The 26,226-nt window shown below is 35.8% G+C and overlaps 1 protein-coding gene across 9 annotated transcripts in view; it reads left to right on the forward strand.

Moving 5' to 3' along the window:
- Positions 1-13,870: 13,870 nt before the first annotated feature.
- The window catches only part of TASOR (transcription activation suppressor), a 58,776-nt gene continuing 46,420 nt past the window's right edge, over positions 13,871-26,226 (forward strand). For 3 of the 9 annotated variants that reach the window (XR_015747510.1, XM_026677511.2, XM_026677466.2), the window contains exons 1-6: positions 13,887-14,439; positions 19,360-19,505; positions 20,378-20,470; positions 21,926-21,998; positions 23,218-23,309; positions 23,896-24,063. Coding sequence is in view for 8 of the 9 variants with exons in the window: in XM_026677511.2 (XP_026533296.1) it covers positions 14,082-14,439; positions 19,360-19,505; positions 20,378-20,470; positions 21,926-21,998; positions 23,218-23,309; positions 23,896-24,063 (930 nt within the window). In the remaining variant the exon portion in view is untranslated. Of the gene's footprint in view, positions 14,440-17,453; positions 17,598-19,359; positions 19,506-20,377; positions 20,471-21,925; positions 21,999-23,217; positions 23,310-23,895; positions 24,064-26,226 lie in introns of those variants that run through there. The other 6 variants (XM_087954761.1, XM_026677493.2, XM_087954760.1 and 3 more) reach the window with 3 other exon arrangements.

Here is a 26,226-nt window from a genome sequence, read left to right on the forward strand (position 1 = left end):
ACAACTATAATGACGTGGGAAAATACCCGAACAAAGCTGAAGGCCATACATGTAAGTACCCGCGAAAACTTAAGAAAATATATATATAATCACACACACACATATATATATATATATACATACATACACATACACACAAACAAACATGCATAGTTTAAAAAAATTATCTACAGTTTGCTGTTAATTTTTGATACATATTACCAACCTTAAGCCACAACACTTTGCTGACGTGAACTCACCGAAGTGAAGATTGTAAAATAAATTGTATTCTGTAGCAAAAGAACACAAGGAGATCTCTCTCAAACTACCAGTTCCTGCCAGTGCTTTTTATACAATATTTACAAGTTATAATATATCTGACATTACAATATCACAAGATATTCCAGGTTCTGAAACCGGTTTTTGCAAGTCAGCATTTCTACATATGCATGCATGCACACATATAACACACACACACACACTATTCCTAAATTATAGTTTAACCACAATATCTCTACATATGCTATAACATGGCTCTTTCAGCACTCTTCTAACTTCAGCAATACATTTTTAGCAATACCATCTACAAGTGTTTCTTGTTTATGTCTTATGCCTTACCCCGTAGTATGCCTGGGACCACATTTTTGCAAGCTAAGCACTATGCTTTCAACTTTTATTTGGGAAATTAGGCCTTCTCTATCACAGGATCAGACTGGTTAATATTTTGATGGAAAATTATAAGCTAGATTGTGATTTCTCTGGATTTTATGTAAGGAAGAATCACTTAGCCAATGACCACAAGAATAGCACTGCTGTTGGTGTTGGTGTGTGTGTGTGTGTATGTGTGTGTGTGTACTGTATAGCAATAGCACTTAGATATATGTACCACTTTACAGGGCTTTACAACCCACTCTAAGGGGTTTACAGGGTCAGTAAGTTGCCCCCAACAATCTGGGTCCTCATTTTACCTAACCTCGGAAGTATGGAAGGCTGAGTCAAACTTGAGCCTGGTGAGATTCGATCTGCCAAATTGCAGGCAGCTGGCTGTCAGCAGAAATCGCCTGCAGCACTGCACTCTAATCACTGTACCACCGAGGCTCTTTTACAAAATTAATACATCTTTCAGAATAGATTTTATTCTAATATTTAATACCAATAGTTCATCAAACATAAAAGCAAGATTTTAGATTTAAAAACCAATTGACATAAAAACAATTGTATACATTCAATTATAAATTATTTATAAATTAAGTCTTGCAATGTGGCATCTCAGAAGCAAAGAGTGAGGCAACTAAAATAAATAATCCACCAGTAGTTGTATCTCACAACCATTTGGAACTGTTAGAGACTTCAAATTTACTCAAGTGAAGCCTGAAGACTACTTGGCTAATATTCATGTCTACTACCATTTTCCATGGATAAGGCATCCAAACACATTTTCTTCAGCATTCCTTGCTTTCTTGGTCAGCCTCTGCCTCAGTCCAAATGTGTGGAAAATTGTTTTCCTGGATTTTTCAAGCAGAAGCGAGAAGGAGAGCCAGTTTGCTGCTATGACTGTGTTCCTTGTCCAGAGGGGACCTTCTCCACTCAGGAAGGTGGGTTACGCCAGAAGAAATTCTGTTGGAATAATCTAGAGCTTTTTGATCAATATGCATGTTAAAGAAGACAAGTTTGTATTTTGTCCTTGGTCTTTCTTTTGAACCTTCCATAATGGGAAGAATAAGAAAAAGTTCTTAAAGTTCTATCTCTAAAAGGATAGGTGAATATAGCAGAGTGAGCAATGTTACTTGGGCCAGAAGTAATATCACTTCTATCTGTAAGTTTGGAACTATATTATATATCATATATATTTGTGTGTGTGTGTGTGTGTGTGTGTGTGTGTGTGTGTGTGTATATATATTTCTTATATTTCTTTTTTTAATTTCTTTCTTTCTTTTCTTTCTTTCTTTCTTTCTTTCTTTCTTTCTTTCTTTCTTTCTTTCTTAAGTTTTTCGCGGGTACTTACATGTATGGCATTCAGCTTTGTTTGGGTATTTTCCCACGTCATTGTAGTTGTGCTTTTAATGTTGTAGCAACGTTTCGGCAGAATCTCATCTGCCATCATCAGGCTTTTGTATAGTGTTCATCTGTATATATATATATATATATATATATATATATATATATATATATATATATATATATATATATATATATATATATATATATGGATCTTTAGGCTTGTTTGGGTTTTCTCCAGCGTAAGATTGGAAGTATCTAGGCAACTGTTTCGATGAAGTCTCATTCATCATCTTCTGAGGCTTGTGTCTTCGGCTCTGTGCTTCTCAGAGTGATGTGAGCTGGAGGTGCAGCTGCTTCTTCCTTGTGCTCAGGTTAGTCTTAGTTGCTGGGGGATTTGAGCTGGTGAGCTGTGATCCTGCTGTTTGGCTTCGAGTTCGTGGTTATGAACACATCTGACTACCAATCCAAGTTAACCAACCTACTCCAAGACCCCACATACAAACCCCTAAAGACAGACCCCACCACCTACCTAGAAAAAAATACCAGATCCAAAATAAAAGCCTCCCCATCAGTGAAGAAATCCAGCAAAGAATCATACCCAGAGAGAAATCATCCAGATGCTCTAAGCTTTATGGTCTCCCCAAGATATACAAAGAAGGAACCCCACTTAGACCAATAGTCAGCTCCCTAGGCTCATCTATAACAAAAACCTATACTAAATTTCTCTACCAAACAACTACAGCCCTATGCAGAATCCATCAACTCACACGTAAGAAACTCATTCTAGTTCATCGAGATCATAAAGAAACAAAACTTACAGCAATCCTAGATCTGACCAACCACTGATCCAATACTAGGACAAAAATACAAACAAATAGAAGGAGCACCCAGCTGGGATCACCCCTCTCACCTGTCATCAAACCTCTACATGGAAACACTTTGAAACACAAGCTCTAGAAAAATATGATCACAAACCCAAACTCTGGCTCAGATACGTAGATGACACCTTCATAATCTGGCCACACGGGAAAGAAAAACTGAACAACTTCCTCCACACACCTCAACCCAGCCTACACCCCAAAATACAATTCACCATGGAAACAGAAGCTAACAATCAACTTCCCTTCCTAGATGTCTTGGTATACAAAACTCAATGGCTCCCTAGGACACACCATCTACCAGAAGAAAACACATACAAACTACATATCTACACGCACTCACACCCACCACCCAGCACAGATCAATTCCATGGCAGAGACACTCTCATCTCCAGAACAAAATGCTTAGCACGAACCGAACAACACCTAGATGACCGAACTACACACTCTCACCGGCGTGCTGACAGCCAATGGATTCAAAGAAAGAAGATCACCCACCTAATCCAAAAAGAAACCCCAACCCAAAATCCAAGACAGAGAACAAAGAGAACGGCAAAGCCCTCCTCCCATATATAAAAGGTACCACAGACAAAATCAGCACAGATCAAAACTCCAAAAACACAACATTAAGACAGCATTCTGCACAAACAGAAAGATATCCACCATCCTAAGAAACCCTAAGGACAAAATCGAGCAAATTAGAAAACCAAGGAGTATACGAAATCCCTTGCACCGCTGCTCCCACCACATACATTGGACAAACTAACAGAAGAATAAGTGCATGCATTGAAGAACATAAGAACTCAATCAAAAAGGAAGAACCAACCTCTTCCACAATGGTCCAACACCTCAAAGCCACAAGACATAGAGATTGACTTTAAAAACCAGAACTATCGCATGAACTGAACACTTCAGCAGCAGAATAATCAGAGAAGCCATAGAGATAGAAAAACGCCCACACAGCATGAATAAACAGAGATGACACCTCCCGCTTACCAGCCATTTGGAAAACCCACCCTCATGAACAGACAGTACCTAACATGAAGAATGACACCTGACCCAATATCCCATGAGAGCCACACAAGATGCCACCACCACACTTCCCACGTAGAAAGCAGACTCACACCCACACAGAAGATGAGACACACGACCACAGACCAGAAGCCAAGCACTGCAGCTGCATCACTACCCACTTCAAACCCCTCTGAGCCATACATGAGCGAACTGACCCCACCATGAAGATGCAGCACGACCACGAACTCGAAGCCAAACAGCAGGATCACAGCTCACCAGCTCCAAATCCCCAGCAACTAAGACTAACCTGAGCACAACCAAGCCCCCACCTGAACAGAACACACCTCCAGCCAATCGAAGTAAACATGGCCAACCCCCCAACCAATCAGAACACAGCCAAACCCCTTAACCAATGAGAACACACCCCACCCAATCAGAACACAGCCAAGCCCCCCACCCAATCAAGTCACACCCCCACTAGCAGTTAAAAAGGAAGAAGCAGCTGCAAGCTCACATCACTCTGAGAAGCACAGAGCTGAAGACAGAAGCCTGAAGATGATGAATGAGACTTCATCAAACGTTGCCTAGATACTTCCAATCTTACTGGGCGGAGAAAACCCGAATAATCAAAGATCATATATATATATATATATATATATATATATATATATATATATATATATATATATATATATATATATATATATATATATATATATATATATGGTTTCGCGGTACTTACATGGGTGTTCTTGGTTCGGAGTATTTTTCCTACGCCATTGTAGTTCTTCTTTAAAGTTGTAGTAACGTTTTCAGCAGAATCTCATCTGCCATCATCAGGCTTCTTGTATTGTGTCCGGTCTGTGGGCCAGACTTTTACAGTGGTTTCAGATTTGAATTTGGGGCAGCCTATTGCTGTGCTAGAATGGTTTTTTTCTTCATCCTGATTGGTTGGGAGTCTTGGTCTGTGTTTATTGGTCTTGAGTTTGCTGTGTTCTGTGATTAGTGTGTCTTGATTGGTGTTGTCTAATATCTTCTGTCTGTTTTTCTGGCACAGCAATGACTGCTTTTTGTCTGAGCGGTCTTGATTGGCAGGTGAATCTGCTAAGCAGTCTCAACAAAGAACTGTGACGTGGGAGCTGCGAACCAAGCCGAACACCACTATATATATATATATATATATATGTGTGTGTGTGTGTGTGTGTGTGTGTGTGTGTGTGTGTGTGTGTGTTTTCTAGTTCCATGAACAGGTTTGCAATGACAGGTGACAGTGGTGATCCCATGGGGGCTCCTTCTATTTGTTTGTATCTTTGTCCTTTGTATATGAAATATATGTTGGTTAAGCAGTGTTCTGTTAGTTCCATGAGGTGTTTAGCTGGTTGGTATTTATTTTTGATGATTTCCAGGGTCTCTTTTATCGGGACTTGAGTGAATAGTGAAACCACGTCAAAGCTTACAAGCAGATCTTCCTGCTCCACGTGTAGATCTTTGATCATTTCCAAGAAGTGGTATGAGTTTTGTACATGTGAAGCTGCTGTTTCAGCATGGGGCTGTAGCTGTTTTGCTAGGTATTTGGCTAGGTTTTGTAGTGGTGCTCCTCTGGAGCTGACTATGGGTCTGAGAGGTATGCCTTCTTTGTGTATTTTTGGGAGGCCGTATAGTTTGGGGCATCTGGAAGATTTCTCTCTGGGTATGATCGTGTGTTGGATCTCTTTGCTTATGTGGCTGGTTATAATTTTCTTCTTGGTTAATTTTTCCAGATATGTGGTTGGGTCTGTGTTTATGGGTTTGTATGTGGAGTCTTGGAGTAGGTCTGTCAATTTTGTTTCATAGTCTTTTCTGTCCATTACTACAGTGGCATTCCCTTTATCTGCTGGGAGGATGATTATGCTGCTGTCTCTTTTCAGGGTTTGTGGCGCTTTTAATTTCATTTTGCTGCAAGTTGCTTTTGGGTGGTTTGCTTGTGCATAGGATGTTGGTAACTTGGTGTCTTATTTTATCAGCTTCATCTGTATTTAATTTAGTTAGGCTGGATTCTACTGCACATGATGGATTCTGTGGGGATTTTTTGGGGTGCTATAGCATAGTTGAATCCTTTGGTTAGGACTTCTGTTTCTGTTTTGGTGAGTTCTCTGTTGGAAACATTGTACACTAATTGTTTCAGGTGTTGTTGTGAGTTGTTGGGGGTTTTCTTGTCATGTTCTAATTTCTTTAATTTTTTCAGGAGCTTTTCCTGTTTGTAAGTGCTTGCAGATTCAGATCTCCAAGTTGTGAGTTGTTTTATCTTGTCCCAAAGTAGAGGGTGGATTCTGCTGCTCAATTCCAGGTGTAGTGCTAGCAAATCTTTGTTTAACTGATCTAATTGGAATCTCTTACTGTGGAGCTCGTTCCTTAGTAGAGCCATTTCAGTTCTTTTCAGGATACGTTTAGTGGCTGTTGTGCTTTGATGAAATGTTAATTTGAAGCAGGTTGGTGTAGTATTGTTGTCTCTGCAGCTGCGTAGGAATTGGAGGTCACATAGTATTCCTGCTCTTTTAATTTCCAGTTTCGTAGGTTTTGATCTGGCTGTTTAATCCCTCCCGTAGAGGTTTGATATTTGTTTTCTTAAGTTTTCATGGTACTTACATGTATGGCCTTCAGCTTTGTTCGGGTATTTTCCCACGTCATAGTAGTGGTGCTTTTAAAGTTGTAGCAACGTTTCAGCAGAATCTCATCTGCCATCATCAGGCTTTTGTATTGTGTTTGTCTGTGAGTTAGACTTTTACAGTGGTTTCAGATTTAAAGCTGAAGGCCATACATGTAAGTACCAGCGAAAACTTAAGAAAACAAATTATATATATATATATATATATATATATATATATATATATATATATATATATATATATATATATATATATATATATATATATATAATCACACACATATATACATACATACATACACATACACACAAACAAACATGCATAGTTTAAAAAAATTATCTACAGTTTGTTGTTAATTTTTGATACATATTACCAACCTTAAGCCACAACACTTTGCTGACGTGAACTCACCGAAGTGAAGATTGTAAAATAAATTGTATTCTGTAGCAAAAGAACACAAGGAGATCTCTCTCAAACTACCAGTTCCTGCCAGTGCTTTTTATACAATATTTACAAGTTATAATATATCTGACATTACAATATCACAAGATATTCCAGGTTCTGAAACCGATGTTTTTGCAAGTCAGCATTTCTACATATGCATGCATGCATGCATGCATGCACACATATAACACACACACACACACACACACACACTATTCCTAAATTATAGTTTAACCACAATATCTCTACATATGCTATAACATGGCTCTTTCAGCACTCTTCTAACTTCAGCAATACATTTTTAGCAATACCATCTACAAGTGTTTCTTGTTTATGTCTTATGCCTTACCCCGTAGTATGCCTGGGACCACATTTTTGCAAGCTAAGCACTATGCTTTCAACTTTTATTTGGGAAATTAGACCTTCTCTATCACAGGATCAGACTGGTTAATATTTTGATGGAAAATTATAAGCTAGATTGTGATTTCTCTGGATTTTATGTAAGGAAGAATCACTTAGCCAATGACCACAAGAATAGCACTGCTGTTGGTGTTGGTGTGTGTGTGTGTATGTGTGTGTGTGTACTGTATAGCAATAGCACTTAGATATATGTACCACTTTACAGGGCTTTACAACCCACTCTAAGGGGTTTACAGGGTCAGTAAGTTGCCCCCAACAATCAGGGTCTTCATTTTACTGACCTTGGAAGGATGGAAGGCTGAGTGAACCTTGACTGGTGAGAATCAAACTGCTGGCTGTCAGTAGAATAATGTATAGTACAATATGCTTTATCAAATCTAGAGGAAACTGTTTCAAGCAACAACAAATATCCACTTACAGTTTCTGGAAGTTTGGAAGAAAACATTAAGAGCAGAATAAAAATAAACACAGGAAAAACTGGCACTGAGAACTGTCTATTGAACAATGTCCATAATGGCTAGTTTGTATATAATATTAAGCCACAATTTACCTTCAGGAAATCTAAGGCTATTAGAGTTGTTAGATGCAACAGATTATGAAATTTATAATCAAATTATTACTGAACAAGCCAATTAAAAAGATTAAAGAAAGTTTAGCAAGACAGAAATTAAAACTGAATACTTAGAACTAGATGACTTTTCTGCAATATATTTATTTATTTATTTGTTTGTTTGTTTGATTTGCCAATTGTTTACAAGATAATAAGTATAAGTGTATACATAGTTGTGAATACATGAAATGGGTACATATAAGAAAAATAAAAGAATAAGAGAAACAATAGGACAGGGATGGTAGGCACGTTGGTGCGCTTATGCACGCCCCTACAGACCTCTTAGGAAAGGGGTGAGGTCAATAGTAGACAGTCTAAGGTTAAAGTTTTTGGGGTTTGGGGAAGAAACTACAGAGTCGGGTAGAGTATTCCAGACATTGACCACTCTATTGCTGAAGTCGTATTTCCTGCAATCAAGTTTGGTGCGGTTAACTTTGAGTTTGTATCTGTTGTGTGCTCTTGTGTTGTTATGGTTGAAGCTGAAGTATTCATTGACAGGTAGGACATTGCAATGTATGATTTATATACCATGTTTAAGTCAGACCCGAAGACGGCGTAATTCAAGGTTTTCTAGTTCTAGAATTTCAAGTCTGGTGGCATAAGGTATTCTACAACGAGTAGAGGAGTGGAGAACTCTTCTTGTGAAATAGAACTCTTCTTGTGAAATAAGAACTCTTCTTGTGAAATATATAGTTGAAGATTTTCAAAGGGATGCTGATGAAACAATTAATAGAGGTAATAAATGTCAAGCATTTCCTCCTTTGTGTCTGGAAGCTTTTATATCCTTGGTTTTTAAGAAGGGAATGAACTATTGGGTTCAATAGGCCTGTCTCCTTATATTGGATATAAATTGTAAGCTTTTAATAGCTTTTCTTGCAAAAAGGTTACATAGTCTCTTAAGCAAAATAATTTATCCTGATTAATTTGGATCTGTCCCAAAGAAATATATGAGACATAGTATCAGGCATATTTTAATACTACTGATAATAGCATTAAAATATGCTATGCATATAAGAAATAAGCAAAATTTGGACTGACTGTCCAGTTTTAATCTACTATCAAGTTGTTATCCGAGTTGCAGATTGGACCATATTAACATTTAGACTACTATAGAAGGAACAGGATTCTCTGAAAGCCTGCGTAAATACCCAAGTCTGATACAACTGTTCAATCAATGCCAAACAGTATTGAGTTACATGCAGCCGATTAAAAATATGTTACAAATATAAAAGAAGAAAACCCTCAGGCTTCTCCTTTCTTGCTTCGTTGTTGAATATTTATTTTCTTGAAAGCAAACATGCTAAAAATTAATCGTAGGAGAAATTATTCATATGGACTGCAAGTTTTAATCTGCAATCTAGGAAAGCTGAAATATTTTAAGACCCTTTCACTAGAATGTTCAGAAATGTCTCAATGGTTTCAGTGTTTTTAAATAAGCAATATAGTTAAAAAAGGAATTACAAAAACTGTTAGTTCTGCTAGACAGGCCAAAAATAAATGCTAATGGAAGATTAGAAATATATTTTGCTGAAGTAAACATGAATAAAAGAATCTTGCAAGTTTCATTATGCTATCTTTCCCCTCCTCCTCACACTTCAACTAATCAGGGAGGCATTTGCCTAAGCTGCTTCCAAATATTATCTTACTTTTCAGTATTAAACATTTCAGTCTTCTTTGCCTAGGTAAGAGTTTTTCTATACAGTATTTCAGTCATGATCATTTCTCTCACTTTCTAATAAAACAAGGTAGCATATTTAAAGTTTTGACCAATTTGGAATGCTTATAACAGAAAATCTCTCAAGGCTTATATAGAAATTATGATTTTATGATACAGGAAATGAACAAGCCCATGTTTATATGAAAAAATGAATGTAGAAGTTGAAACAAGACAATTGATATGGGAATTACCAGTGGAAGAAAAGTATGTTTACTGGTATGAAATCATTTACTGGTATTGTTTTCCACTGACATCGTACTTCAGAGCTATTGTCAAAATGGATAATTCATATAAAACTGCAGGAAAATGCAACAACTACGTTCAATAATTCTTCTGTATTTTAATGGCAAAGTCACAAACTCAGCAATTCTGATTTTTATTTATTAAAGAAATGTATATAGCCTCCCATTTTGTGAGAAGTGAATCATCATAAGATAAAAAAAATTAAATAATGCTTCTCTATTAAGTGGGCCCAAGTCCCATAATATCTTAAATTGGCTTTCTACATGATGCATACTACTAGAATACTTGCCAATTATTAATGGCAGATAATTATTATCTCAATTTCTGATGTGATATAAAATACTAGTTTTTAAAGTGCCAAACTAACATATGATCATTAGAATAGTTTCATTTAGTTTTAGTTTTGTTCCTTCAGGTCAGTGTTGACTTGTGGTGATTGCCTGGAGAAGTTTCTGCAGTTTTCTTGGCATTTTTAAAAGTGATTTGCTATTGCCTCCCTCTATTAGAACAATCAATCAGTGGAACAACTTGCTTCCAGAAGTTGTAAATGTTCCAACACTGGAAGTTTTTAAGAAGAGACTGGATAACCATTTGTCTGAAATGCTATAGGGTTTCCTGCCTAAGCAGGAGGTTGGACTAGAAGACCTCCAAAATCCCTTCCAACTGTTATTCTATTCCATTCCATTATTGCCGTGAGAAACTGGCCCAGGGTCACCCAGCTGGCTTTGTGCCAAAACAGGACTAAATCTCCAGTATTCTACTTTAGTGCCTTTATACCTGGGATGAATGTTTGGTTATCATTTTCCTCTTTAAATTTAAAGTTACTTGTAAGAATGGTGGAATATTGTTCCTACCCCCCACCCAACATTTTGTAAATTCTTAATGTATTTTTTCCTTCTTGTTTTCATTCTTTAAAGATCTTTGAAATACTGTAGTTATCTTTAAAAATAAAATATTTTTAAAAATGAAAACACAAAAAACACACTGAGTCGTAATTCAGAGATTATGTTCAGACTCAATCAACAAACCAGATATAATCCCAAATAAAACCTCTTCACAAATTAACCGCTTCATTTTTTACAATGAAATCAGCCTTTGTATCTTTCATTCAAATGCCATCAATGAGATGTTGTCCTAATAGTTTTTAAATATTGCCACATTTTTGTGACGTTTTACAGACTGTAGTTCATGAAAGTGTGTGCTTTAAAACTTTATTACCTTGATGAGAATTGCTGCACCTAAGAGGATCATCTAAGCGTACATGTAGCAAATCCAGAATGATGATCTTTTCCTCTGCAGTGTTGCCTAGGCAACTGAAGTACCAACTTTCAATTCTTATATTCATTAACCTGTAAATCAGAAGCAGGTTTTCCTCCCTCTGGGGGAAAAATATAAAAGACATAATTTACTCAGTGAAATAAAGATGTGATAAGTTATGTGAAACCTAATTCAATCTTTTGAATTAAGAGCTAAAATTTATGAAATTTTAATCACATTTTTTACAAGCCTTACTAACAACTGATCCCAAATCCTATATGAGTTTGTCCCAATACATTTCCTTCCATCACAAGAATAATTCATATTCTTGGTGTAATCGGGTAATAAAGTTTGCAAGTTACTACATAGTACAACTCATAACAAGCAAAGTAGCAGGCTTTTGTTAGCAGGTCAAACTTCTGTATTAGTAATTTTAACTAATTAGGGTTATCCATTAACCAGCAAGGTTCATACAATACACTTTGTGTTAATATACATTTCTTTTTGGTTTTTAAGTGTTTGATAACCACAATGGAAAGATTCAAGCAGTGATCTTGATGAGAAAAAGTAATCCAAATGGTATCCAAGGAAAACTGCTAAGAATGTAAGTTTCAATTATCTTTTGATAGCACAGAAAATATCTACTATATTCACTTTCCTTGCTACTGGCCATACTGGCTTGGTCTGATGGAACTGAATCCAAACTTAAAGGTAAAGGAAATGAAGTATAACATACAGATTTATTTACCTGAGCTTAGATCCATCCAAATTGGTCTCACAAAACTATACCATTGTAATAATGTGTGAATGCATTGAGAAAGCTATGAAGCATCTGCAAAGAACACATATGTAGCACACATGGATGAGCTGCTCATTGTTTTCCATCCTCCCTGATTATTGCTCAGATTTGAGAAAAGTGTTGTGCTTCCTTTTTGTTTTTTGCCTTTGGTGTCTCTCCTCTTGGTAAAAAATCTGTTCCAGAACTAGCACGTGTTTATGGTGACATAGTCTATCAAAAGAAGTTTCTCAGAATAGCAATAGCACTTAGACTTATATACCGCTTCATAGTGCTTTTGATTGTTACCAGCTCAACTCATCTTTCCGAGGTGGGTAAAATGAGGACCCAGATTGTTGGGGACAATATGCTGACTCTGTAAACTGCTTAGACAGTGCCATAAAGCACTGTAAAGTGGTATATGTCTAACTGCTATTGCTAAAGGAAATATCTCATTTTACTATCAATGTAGTATTTTTTTAATAACTAAAATATAAGGTATCAGCAAGATTAAAAAAATGATGAAGCTACAATGATTTCTGCTTAGTATGTACATTGTTAGTGAAGGAAAAGCTGACTCAAAAAGCTATGTGGACAATTAGCATAGTTTGCTTTTATTTACGAAGAGAACAAATGGGTCCTATCCAGAGGTGGGTTCTAACCAGTTCTGGAGAACCGGTAGTGGAAATTTTGAGTAGCTTGGAGAACCAGCAAATCCCACCTGACTGGAGATTTTGCAGTATCTTTCCCCTTCCACACCCACCAAACCAGTAGTAAAAAAATTGAATCCCATCACTGGTTCTATCACATTACCACATTAGCATTCAGTAAACTGAGATAGAGACTACCTCTTACAGTTATCAATCTATGGTAATTCAATTATTTTATAGGTGTATAATCTTATGTCCAAAGCAACGTGTCCCATCTCCAGATTTGTAATTTTTTTATAGTTTGCAACTTTTTATACAGAACATGGCAAACATTATTAGACACATAATGGAAAAATTCACTCATTTTAATTTCAATTTGAAATGAAGTCAATTTTACTATTTAGGAGAATATGGCCTATAGTGCACAATTTAATTACCCCAAAATATTGAGGTATATGCTTTCGCACCTTAACCATAATGAAGTTTTCGGTGATAAAACAAACGAAAGTGGAGCATTAATTAGAAACCAAGTAAACCAAGATGCCCTGACAATGAGAAAAGCTTACTAAAGTCTGCAACTCATATGCTACCTAAGATGTGTATCAAAATACACGAATAGCTGAGACAGTTAAAAATAATGTCTTTGCAATAATGAAGTTTGAAATACAAGTTTTGTTCAATGTTTGCTCAGTTTTGTCGGTCCATGAAAAAGCAGCACTGTATATGCCTCCCCATATAAAACAGCAATATACATTACTATAGCGAAAAAAAATTCATTTCTACGCTAATTTGCCCATCTTTCTAAAGTTTTTGATACCGATGCACTATTTTAGGCTAGGAAGGAAGAAAAGACGGCAAAGGCGAAGTTAAAACATTTTTAAGAACAGAAAACTGACACGCACAAATACAGTACTTCAAATCTTGAAGAACATAAGCACAAAGTTGACCACTGTTAAAACATCTAATAAGGAAACCTTTCCTTCGTCCTGGTTAAAAATTAGGTTTCCTTCAAGTTAAAGGCGCAGTTAAATCACCATTTTGCAACGACATCTGAGGGGGGTGGAAGAGACACAACAGCCCCTATTTTGCTTACAACCAACGTGAAGTTCAAACACGACCACGCGTTATTCCACGGGCTGCCACGCCCTTCCACATCCCCGGGCAGAGTGCGGGGCCCGCCTCCTCAAAATTTATCAGAAGCGCTGCACGCTGATTGGCTGCGAGGCGAAGTGAAAAAGTCCCTCCTCTTTCCTGACGCCTCAGCGCCATGTTATAGTGAAAAGCGGGGAGGGAAGGAGCGGGAACCGCTGACTTGCTGGCTAGGTAGAAAGGTTGGCGGCGACGACGACGACGACGACGCGGGTTCCCTGCATGGCGTTGAGGAAGGGGGGTCTTGCTCGGGGAGAAGCGCAGGGTCGTTTCTTTCTTGACTTAGTTGCGCAGCTTGAATGGCGGACGCCGCGGCTATGAGTGGCGGTGAAAAAACGCCCGAGCCCTCTCAACGGGTGGAGGACAGCAGCGGCCTCTTCGGTGTGGAGAACGGAGCTGCAGCAGCCGAAGGGGACGATTGCACACAAAATGGCGGCCGCTCTGAAAGAAGCCGAAGCGATGAGTCGCCGCTGCTAGACCCTGCCGCCGTAGAGAACAGGGACTCCCCGCGCAGTGGCCACCGCAAGACTGCGGCCCTCGAGCAAACCCAGGCACAGCCCCTTAGCGAGGGGCTGGGGTCCTCGCTCCTCAGAGCCCCCGAAGACCTGCCTCTTAAGAAAAACTTTCAGATTCCCAGGAAGAGCCGAGAAAAGAAAGGTTGTTACTTCGAATCCCTCACACCCTTCCCCGCCTTCCTTTCCCTCCCTCCCCGCCCGCTTTTCTCCCCTCGCTCCGCATATACATGTGACATCTCCCACCCCCTGCATGCAGCCGGCTGGCGGGCACGGAAGAAAGCCCGCTTCTAAGGCAGCCTCGCAGAAGGGCGAGCGAGAGAGATCCGGGCAAACGATTGTGCCTCAAAGGAAAGGAAAGGAAAAGAGAGAGGCTTTTGGAAAACGCAACCCGCTTGGGTTTGGAAATGGCTTCGTTAGAAACCGGAAGAATCCGAATCGCGATTCGGGGGGCTGGGGAAAAAAAGGCTGGAGAATGCCGCCGCCGAAGTCCGAGGCTCGCGGAAGAGATGGTGGCTCTCGAAGGAGCCTGGCCTGGCTCCTTCTCTCGCGCGCTCTGCAATAGAGGAAAGGCCTCCGCTTTAGAGAGGAGGCCTTAGGCGGGCTGACACCGTTACACGAGCTCACTTCCGTGAGATGCTTTAGAATAGATGAATTTTTTTCTCCCGCGTGTTTTAAGGATGGAAGTGGTTCTGCGCCACGTGCCCTTCGAGGGAAGCTTAGCTTACATTTCCAATGTTCATCGTATCCGATGCGGCCTTGTGAATGTGGCCTTTTGGGGGCAACCCACAAAACGTTTCGTCTTGAGTTAGCTTTGCTTGGAAATCTACTTTCAATCCTTTTTCTTCAAAAGCGGATTATTTCTTAAACCTAAGTCAAAATAGGGAGAGGAGGGATCATCTATTCTTAGTAAATACCAGTTCTTGTTTCTCATTCTTGGAGAAGATTCATCAACTTAAGCAGTGTGCTAGCATAGACTTGTAGGTAAGGTAGGCTAACTTGACCCACTTCTTGAAACTTGACATCCCTGATTTACAGGTGGATCAAATGTTCTGTTAGGTTGAGAGTCTTCCTTAATTCTCATCTTAATAATGGGCTGAACAATGCCTTTTTAAATTAAAAATTAATATAGGAATGTTATAGAGAGAAAACTAGAAGAGCAATCCAGATTCATATATTTACAGACATCTCAAAAGTCTTGGTTCTATTCCAAATAATCAGGCTTGAGGTTTCAAATACAGATTGTACTAGTGCCATTTTTTACTCTGTTGCCATTTTGTATTCTTTGTAACAGGCATAAGGATCTTTAGGTTCCTGAAGATAATTTTTACCACTGCAACATTTTTTTGCTGTTTATATTGGCCAATTCTTGTTAACTGCATATACTTAGGACCACATTCATTTTAATAGATTTACAAATGAAGTTATTTAAAAAGTGATAAGACTTTTTCCTCTTAAAGATTATTCTGATTTGGTCTGTATTCCAACACTGGGAATATCTCAGCCCATTGTCAAGCCTATAGAAAATTGTTGTGCTATTACATAAAGGGATGATCCAGCTCTTCATACAAATATCTGCTTAATTTGTAAATAGCTAAAGATGCTTCATGACGGAATAGTTACAGAAGATATGAAATTGATACTTCAAATTTTGGGATGAAATAACCATAGTAGTTACTATTTTTATTGTTAAAAATTAAAACCCTGATTTTTTTTATAGAAAGGTTCAGATCAAAATTCCACTTCTTTAGCATCATTTATATAAAAAAATTGATGATTTTTGAATCCCATGTTTCCAAGAGGTAGAGAAGAAAATTTCTTCATAGACTTATCCTATGGGTTTGACTTCAGAATTGGAACCATGTAGAATATTTTGGAAGCATATTTATATTGGTCCCATTTTTTAAAACAAGAATATTGTAAAATTTACATCTGTTCAACATTATTATTTAAGAATATTTTAAGAAAAATGGAGGAGGATAAATATGACCATCTTATCTATTTTTTCAAATGAAGCAAATGAAGTCTAATCAGAAGTGGATTTTGGCTCACTTGTGGGAACCATTCTGTCCAGAGAATTGTAAAAAAATGTTTGCCTCAAAATGAGCAAAGCAACGAAGAAACAAAATAAGAGGTATTATGTAATTAGTCAATTGCCAGAGATTGATTGTGGCGAGTTAGAACTCCTTGGAGACGAATGAGAGGAAAATAATAATTTATTTTTTCAGAGGAATAAATGAACTGAAATGTGACTTTTAAAAAAAAATATTTGAGACCATTTCATAGAATAGAGTGGTCTCAGAAGTATCAGTTCAAACTTTAAGGCACATTAAGTGAATATCTTGGGAGTATTAAATTTTGAAGTTAATTCTAATATAAAGAAGGTAGTAATCAGTATGTTTTGTAGAAAAATAATACACATAGAGAAGATTCCTATGAACCATTATGTAAAAGTCTTCTCTTGGAGTAACCAGATAAAAATAAATAGATGTATTTCTGAGGAAGCGGTTTGAAGCATCGTTTGAACATGTCGGCTTAACATTGATCTTACATATAAGCTGCAAAAATATCTATTCATCCCAGTTTGTAACATGGTTCACTTGTTACGAAATGTAGTATTGTATACAAATGGTCTTACATTAAATCTTCATCACTTTTAAGATATATCCATTTTACAGCATGAGATAGGATATCCATCCTGAGATTCTGGTATTCTAGATTAGGCATCTGAATTAATAAATTTAGGGTGTTCATCAGGTTTTTAATATTTTGAACATTGAGCTATGCTTCAAAAGAAACTTGACAATAAGATTTTTTGATAAAAGCCAAAACAAATAGAAAAATCCTCATTTGAAACTTAATATTTTTATTCTAATTCTTTAAATTGGGAATCCAGACTACAAATCTGAGAACTCTTATTTGATTCAGACCTTTTTCATTTATACTATTCATACTGCTTTGTGTTCATTCTTATATATATAATTCCCCACCTTTATATTTTGTGAAAGAATCAGCAGCTTTATTGAAAATAATCTAAACCTAATTCTTGATTCTGCAAAGACATGTTTTTCTTTTCTAGGCAAATTGAATGAAATTCTATGCTGACCTTTGGTTATTATGCCATTGTTATAATATGTAACGGAGATTGTTTTATCATAGACACATCTCTTTTGGCTCACCTACTTTGCAAAAATTGAAACAGTTATTATCAAGGACTACATATAACAGTACAAAGCACAGTGAATATAAGATGATATAAAAAAAAGTGGAGATCTGATACAGTGCTCCTATGCTGAAGAATAGGTAATATGCTATCAGAAATTTCCAAATTCAAATGAGTGGATACATTTGAATTATATACTTGGGCACAGAACTTTGGTAGCTGTGTCACTTGCTAAAAAAAGAAATTACTTCAGTTTTTAAAGCTTATAAAGTTAAATATTATGGACCCCATCAGGTTTCTTTCTGGAATGCAATTTTTTAAAACATAATCATGGGTCCTTTTTTCCTCACTTTTTCATTTTCTCCCTGCTGTTTCTTGTTAAACTTTCCTCCCTACTGTTTCTTGTTAAACTGACTTCCCAGTATCCTTTGATGTTGGACTTTATCAATTTTTGAGAACATGGTAAACGGTGGTGCCTATGCCATTGCATTGAATTGTACTATTTCTGAAAAAGGATAAACGTTCAGTTCCACAGCCTACCTGCAGTTCACATTACATTCATCTCTTCCCTATGCTACCTGCTATATAGAAAGAACTAAAAAAGCACTTTAAAAATTTTAAAGTGAAATAAAAGCCTTGCATAATGAAACTTGATTGTTCACCTTTCCCACACCCAGTGCACATACCCAGTTCTGCCTTGACTCTGTGGCACATGCTAAAACAGGGGTTTTTGATTACAAATGTATCATTTCTGATTGTTTACCATGATGGTAGTAATCTAAGATATCTAGAACCATCACTTTATATGTGGCTAATAACATTGAACATTTGTATATAATACCTGAAGTTTGTGAAATCTAAGCTGAAATAATATAATTACAGTTTGATAGATAATGCAGAAATTGGCTAAGATCAATTACTGTTGAACATGGTGTTCAGTATTCATTGAGATGAATATAAATTTAAAAAAACCAAGAAAAAGGCCAGAGGTTAAGAAAAGTATACTCCCTAATATTTCGACTCTAATGTTAGATTTTCCTAGCCTATTGACATCCCATTGTAACTGACTACTGGTTCTAGATTTTTAATATGTAGTTGAACATAAAATGTGAACTATTGATTTTCAGTAAGTAAAGTTAAACACAATAGCTTTAAGACTGGATAAAAAGGAAGAGGAAAGGAAATAACTACCCTCCATCTTTAAACTTCTTTATAATAATTAACCTTAAATACACTATAAGTTGCAAGCTTGTCAACTATTAAAATAAATGTTCAGGTGATAGATAAGTTTTATAGTTAATATTGGATATGTTACCCATTACAATATAACAAATGGTTTGCGCATCACATTAAAACAATTACATCATCTTAAAACAATTACGATATAGTAAAACAAAAGTAAAAATGTATATGTAATCAAATATAACACAGATAATACAAAACTACTAACCCAGATAAAACTGAAACAGTAAGAAATCCGTATTAAAATGTAAAGCTTATGATATCTATGGGAATAGTTCCACAAAACAAACTGCAAGAAAACCACTGCCTGCAAGCCTGCATCCTTCATAAAAGTAGATGTTTTTTGGGGAAGGATTGAGACTGAGGATGTTTGAATATAATATCCAAACCATATTTATTAATTTCTGCCACAAAATGTTTCGATAACTATCGCTGGCTCCTGGAAAACTCAGATATTTGTATGGTATATAATGGTGTAGGAAAAGTAGCTTTTCACCTAAGTTAATGCTTTTCTATGTTATTAGGATAATAGATTTCCTAATTACTAACACTTTTTTAAATCTTTGCCTTGGAGTTTTACTGATTGTTTTAGTTTCTAAAGTTTTATAGCTTTATTAGGCAGCAAGAGTGACTTGTTTCCTATTTTCTCTTTCTTGGTAGCTCTTTTTCAGCCCATAACAAATGAATCCCGTGAATTTGAAGATATTGTGAACATTTTGCACTCATCATATTTAGATATCCTTTCAAAGGACAGATTCACATACAAAAAAGCCAGTCTGGTTCATAGTGAATTATTGGAAAAGGATGTGAGTATATATTATCAATGTACATAATTAAGTGCAATGCATGTAGACATTTCAGATGATTTAAGTTATGTTGGTATGCTTCCGTAATGTAAAGGAAAAGTTATAAAAATACATTTCGATTCTGAAAGATTTTAATTTTTAGTATTGTACATATTGAAGAGAGCCAGGTTAGAAACTGAGGGACTTTGACTTCTAGTCCCTCTTTAGGCACAAAAACAGTTGGGTAATCTTAGGCTAGTCATAGACATTCTGCCCTAGGAAGGAGGTCATAGCAAACAACTTTTGAAAAAACTGCCAAGAAAAGACTATTTTGATGAAGTCTGTCAATCATCCAGGTAGAGTTGTTTGGAGGTTGAGTCATGGCAACTGAACTTGTTGAATCAAAACATTTCACTGCTTATCCAAATAGCTTCTTCAATCTGAGCAAGTTGGTTAAGAGGACCCCATATATGTCCTCCAGGTAGGTTTTATGTCTCATGTAATCTAAGGTGTAGGCAGAGAGTTGTTTTGATCATTATGTGGAAAGGAGGGCATGATGTGTGGGAGCTAAGAAAGGCCCGGTGTGTGTGGGACAGTTACCCCAATAACGTGTGATATTCTTGTCAACTTCCTCATTGATTTTGCTTATGGGAAGCCAGCAGAGACGGTTGCAAATGGTGATCATGTAAGTGCGAACTGATTGTCAAGTGCCCATATTTTGTTCATTCAGGACCAGTTCTGAATCCATTCAGTGCTATGACCATTATAACTTAAATATCATAAAAACATAATAACATGAATGGTTGCAAACAAATGATTGTAATTGAGGAGTACACGTATGCTATGAAATGTGCTAGTTTTTGTTCATTATATTAGTTTTTTTCTCTCAAAAGTTCATAGAGAAACGAAAAGAATTGAAACAAGATGGGAGGTCAGAGAAAGAGCTTGCTGAAGCATATGCATTTCTAAAGGTTGATCGTTCGTTGGTAAGAATGTAATTTTTGTAAAGTAACTTTTAAAGTGTTGTTGGCTTTTTCAAATCAACAGAATTGAACCATAAAAGAAAATTATCTATTTGTATATCTGGAAGAATGTTGTTAAGCAAATTCTTCATATTGAGATATTAATGTTAACGCCTGTTAGAATAGAAGATGAAAAAATACTGCTATGAAAGACAAATGTGAGGATGCAGAAAATTGGTAGATGATGATTGTTTAGTATACAGACAAAACTATTGCTGCATGAACATACTTCCTTTGGCAAGTTTTCTAATCTTGTGCCTCTGAAATAAAATATGGAATTAGGCAAAGTCTGCTTGTCATTTCAGTTTGGAGTAGGGTGAAATATTTGAGTAAAAATGATCCCCTTCAATTTTTTACCTATACATTATGGTTAGAGGTTTACGTTTGTGTTTGCTTGGTATTTGGAATAACTACAAAGTAGGGATAAGCAAATCCTTTGAAAGGTGCTTTAGAACATTTAGTAACAACTTAATACTAATTTATTTTGAATTGTTATCTTTCCATATTCAGTGTCACTTCAGCAGATTGCAAACGTTGAAAAAGAAGCTATTTTTTAATTATTTGAAAAGTGTGTTTATGTGGTTTCACACTTTTTAAAGCACCATTTTTGCAGGATTTGTGCTGTCTTATTAAGTAGAAAGGCAAAGTCAGATATGGATACAAATGGATACAGCCAACTCCTATATCCATCAAGGAAGGAGAATTTAAATTTTAATTATCTTGCTTTGTCATTTCAATTACTAAAATAGTGTGAGTGTCTAACAATTACAAGCACAAGGTAGTTTATTTTTTTTCTGTAATATGATAAAAGAGGTCATCAAACCTTTCCAGATGCAGATATTGTGGCTTCTAATATCTTTGTTCTTTGAACATTTTAAATATTATTGAACATTCTGTGCCAATCAGTGCTAGAAGTTTATTACAATATGGGTTAGTTTATAATATTACGCCAAAGGCATTGACAAACTATAAATATGATGGAGCTTCAGCATTTAATCAGCCATGTATATGGTTGCCAGGAGTACCATCAGTTGTGCTCACATGAGAATGTTTACAGCACTTGTTCCTCACCTGTGATTTAAATGTCTTTTTTTGGTATGAGTATATTTTGGGTCTCATAATGTCTGCTTCCTCATTTAGTGGACATTAATTTGAAACACATTCTTTCCTCCCAACTCATCCATTAAATCAAGGAATTACCATAGTATAACTAAAATATACTGTGTAAGGTACAGTAAGTCAGTTTACTGTAACTATGCTTTCTAAAGCCTCCTGTCCTAATATAATTATTTCAAAAGGCAGATAATAGCTAAACAAACACAAAAAACAAAGACCAATATGATAACCATTAGTTAGTCAATCAATCATTACAGTATCCCAGAACTCTATCATTCTGATACATTAAATGTTTAATTTCAGGTCCAAAATATATGTGAAAATGGTTTACTGGTGGGCCATTCCAAGATAGCAGTTCTTGGCAATCCTTCAATGGGTAACTATGTCTTTCTTTGTTGTTAAATATGTGGCAACTAGCAATACGAAGGCAGAAGATGTATTGTGTCTGATTAACACATTTTAAACCAAGATACCAACTTTATCCAGCTGATCTATTCTGAATTTTTAAATTAGTTATCAGCCTGAATTGTTTATTTTCTGCTTTAATCCAAATAATTTACCAGTATATAATCATAAAGAGAATTCCTATATAAATAAAAAAATACTTTGGTGACTCATAATTTTCTCATGCATTAATATTAAATGATCTGATTACTATACTTGCAGTCATATTAAGGAAATGGATGGCATACATGTTCTTTAAATAACCTTGGTTTTCCTAGATTAAAAATATAACTGCTGCTACTCACTTGTATGGTGTTTCAGCAGTTTCATGGAATATTTTAGGATAAAATCAAGTGATTGTGAGATTTAAACACGTTCCAAATCTTATTTTATACTCACTAATTCGACAGACAACTCTGATGTACAAACGAAGTTTATTAAAAATGCATTTGCAAAGGCAGGCCTCCATGTCTCTTCCCAAAATGGATTGAGATCATGAAGTGCGCCTTTGGGGTTTCAAACAATACTTTTATACAGTCTCAGTACAGACCACGCGAAGATCCCTACCAGTTCCCTTTGCTTACTTGACGAACACATCCTGTGCACGTGATAAACACATCCTTGACAAATAACATGACAAACATGACTTCCTTTTGTCTGGTTACAACAGGATTTATCTTATCTTGTCTTCTACAGTTTGTTCAGAGCAAGGCCACACACACTTCCTTGCACATTCTGGTCAAGTTGATACACAATGATTCTTCCTTTACAGTTTGTAGCCTTGCTGCTGAATCTTGCAATAAGAGTCATTAACTTTTTATAATACAATTCAATTTTTTTTATAAAAGAATAACTTTCTATCCATTCTCACAATAGTAAGATATCTTCATATTCCTCAACACACTTCCAAAATCCATTTTAAAGTGATGAATAATAGCTTCTCCCCCTTCTCCTGGTACACAATCTTAGCTTGGTTAGCATGCAGAAAACTCCAAATATACCACTATTCTGTCATTGGAAACATAAAATTGAATTTTATTTGTGCTATATTGAAATACATAATGTGAAATGGCCGTTTGACATTTCTTATATATTGCCAAAAATAATTCTGTAAATGTCATTTGTTGACATACTGTTTCCACGTCTTACAGGTGTATATCTTTCCAAATATGCTGACTTGTTACAGGCTAATCCTCTGGAAGCTAATTCAACTGGTGATATTATTATTTTTAAAATAATAAAGGTATGTTTTGGGATTTTCCTTAAGTTTTTAGGGTTCATCTTATGTCTTAAGGAGAAATAATAAACCAGTATAACCCCTTGTCTTTAATGCAATAATGTATCTGAATAAAACATTTTCAATAACTTTTCTCTGTATAAATGTGATTATAATATTATAAAATTTAAACATATTTTAAAACTGGTTTTTCGTTCAAAATGACATAAACATCAATTTAGGGAGCAGTAAGTTCACTGATGTTTTCTTGTTCAGAAATGAAACATATGCAAGTGCAATCAGTCAAGTTCAGGGAGCCACCAAAGGATTCCACAGTTCAACCTACATATATTTTCTTCGTGGGTGGGGATTATTATTAAGGGATGTTTGTATATTTGTGTGACTTAATTCCATAGGATTAAAAATTACACTGACAATTTAGAAAAATATGCCATTTAAGATAAAACCTAGTTGAATCATCTTTGTCTGAGGGATATATTGATTAAGTCAACATTAATCTTCTTTAGTTGTTTTGTGTGAACTTTACAGGGTGGAAAATGTGGGCTTGCATTGAACCTGGAATAATATTAATAACCATTTCCTAACATTTTAGGGAAAAATGAAGACTATATATGATAAATATGATAACCAGACAGTAAATGTAATGGACTCAGCTGTTAAAAATGCACTGGATCCTACACCAAAACACGAATGCCATGTTTCAAAAACTGCAAACAAAATTACATCCAGCCGTAACTACAGAGCTTATGAACGGACACAGGTAAAAATAATATTGGAAAATATTTATATGGCTGCCCTAACTTCCTAATTTAATGTAGAAAAGTGTCTTCTAATTTGTAAGATTTGGGCAACAATATCTTGGTGAAGTATTCTATAGATGATAAATCCTGATTTCATAGAATAAATGAATGAATGAAACTAGGTGTTGGTTGTACTTGTGGATACTGGCAAAAATGTGCCACAACTAATTAATAACTGTCCTTTCTGTTAGCTGGGAACATTGCAAATATACAACTAGATCTGATAATACAATCTATTTGTCTCCTTGATTAAAAGTGCTATATGAAAGCCTCAGTTAATTGAAGAGCCCATCTGATGATGACTACCATGGGGAAGGTTGCAACCTAGAATGCAAGAGGAGTAAAATGTAAAAGTGCACAATTGATTGAAAGAAAAATACATAAGTTATAAATGTGAAACTAAGAAAATGGAAGGTTGTAATAGATGTGAAAAAAAGCTGATGTGGACAGAAGTCAGTGAATAAGACAGTGGATGGTTACTTAAGAATAAAAAGGTCAAGATATATATCAAAATACTGGTATTAGTATTATGGTTGTAGATTGTGTGTTATGTTTTAGTGAGGTGATATGAAAGAAGACTTTGGGGGAAAACTTGATCATTTGAAACAATTGCTGTTCAGGGGAAAAATTGAGACAAAGCTATTGGGCCATTTGGAAACCTGAAAGTGAATGAGAATGGTGACTGATGAATATTTGTCTATTAAAAGTTTTATTCATTCTGAATAGGTGACAACGAGGCTATCTAAATACACACATGGAAAAGGAATAACTTGAAAAGAATTATTTGATTGTTTATTTAAAATGTTGAGAGGATCAGTAAAAGATGCAGAGATAGTCAGAAGTTCGAAAAGTGAAACAGGCTGGTTTTTGGTAGTGAGTATGGATTTTTAGAAAATGCAGGTATGAAAGATAGGGAAATATGTGAAAGAAATTAGTTTGAAAGTAGAGTGATGAAACAGAGTAATGAAGAAGTGATGAAAGTAAAATATTGAAGAAATAGAAGTCCTGTATAAAAACCTAACAGATAATTTCCCCATAAAAAGAATGGAAAGTGGACACAAGAAAGGAGATGTGGAAGCTACTTGGGACATAGTAAAAAGAATTTTGTAACACAAATATGTAGAGCTACACTAACAAGGATCATGAAAGAAGATGTGTCATGCAGCAGGGAACCGAAAAATGCTAAAAATGAGAAATAATGCAAATATCAGTAAATAATTGCTACTGAAGATTAAAATGGGGGAAAAGACATAGAATAAAGATTGATTAATAAAAAGACAGGAAATCAGGGTTTTTATTTTGTGAAATTGCCTAAGAATGTTTGGCAGAATTGTGAAAGATTACAAAAGTGACAACAACTAACATTTGGGAAATATCCGTGAAGGTTGGGTGCTGATTGCAGATAGTGGAAGGAAAGCATGCTTGAGAATAAATTAAGGGCTCCTTAATGGTGTAAACATTGAACAAGGAATAAAAAAGTTGTGGGAAGTATGTGATTCATTGTGAGGAATGAATGTCTATAGATGAGAAAAATAGCTTCGTATAAAAGTATACATCTACCCTTTTTGTAACTTGGGAGTGAAAATATGTCAGGAGAAACATAAAAATAAGTTTCTGCAATGGAAGTGTGTTAATTAAGCATTTGTAGTAAAATAAGAGACAAGGGCAAAAATTTGGGATGTTAAAGTAATGTGGACTGAATACAAAAGCGAATGACCAGTATGAAAGATGTATATTAGGTGGCTTGGCTGGAAAGAATGAATAATTGAATTACAAAACAATATATAAAGGAAGAGTTGACTGGTGAAAAGGAGTAGAAAGAATAAAAGTCATGATTGGGAATGGAGCAGATATATCTCAAAAAGAGAAAAATAGTTCAAAGGACAATTATGAAGTGATCATAGATATGGTGGAAGCAAGAATGATCTGCACTAATAAAAAAAAATTACATAAAGTCTGTTGAATGAGGTGGGGCAATTTAGGTTTAGGTATACAGGTCGTTTTACAATCATTTGTTCAGCAACCGATTAATATTATGATGGTTTTGAAAACATGGACTTACAACCCATTCCTGAAGTTATGGCTGTGGCAGCACCCCTGTAGTCATCTGATCAAAATCAAAC

The sequence above is a fragment of the Notechis scutatus genome, chromosome 2, assembly GCF_049901735.1.
Source record: "Notechis scutatus isolate UNSWTSFEM ecotype Mainland chromosome 2, rNotScu1.2, whole genome shotgun sequence".
In the NCBI taxonomy this organism is placed as follows: Eukaryota; Metazoa; Chordata; class Lepidosauria; order Squamata; family Elapidae; genus Notechis; species Notechis scutatus.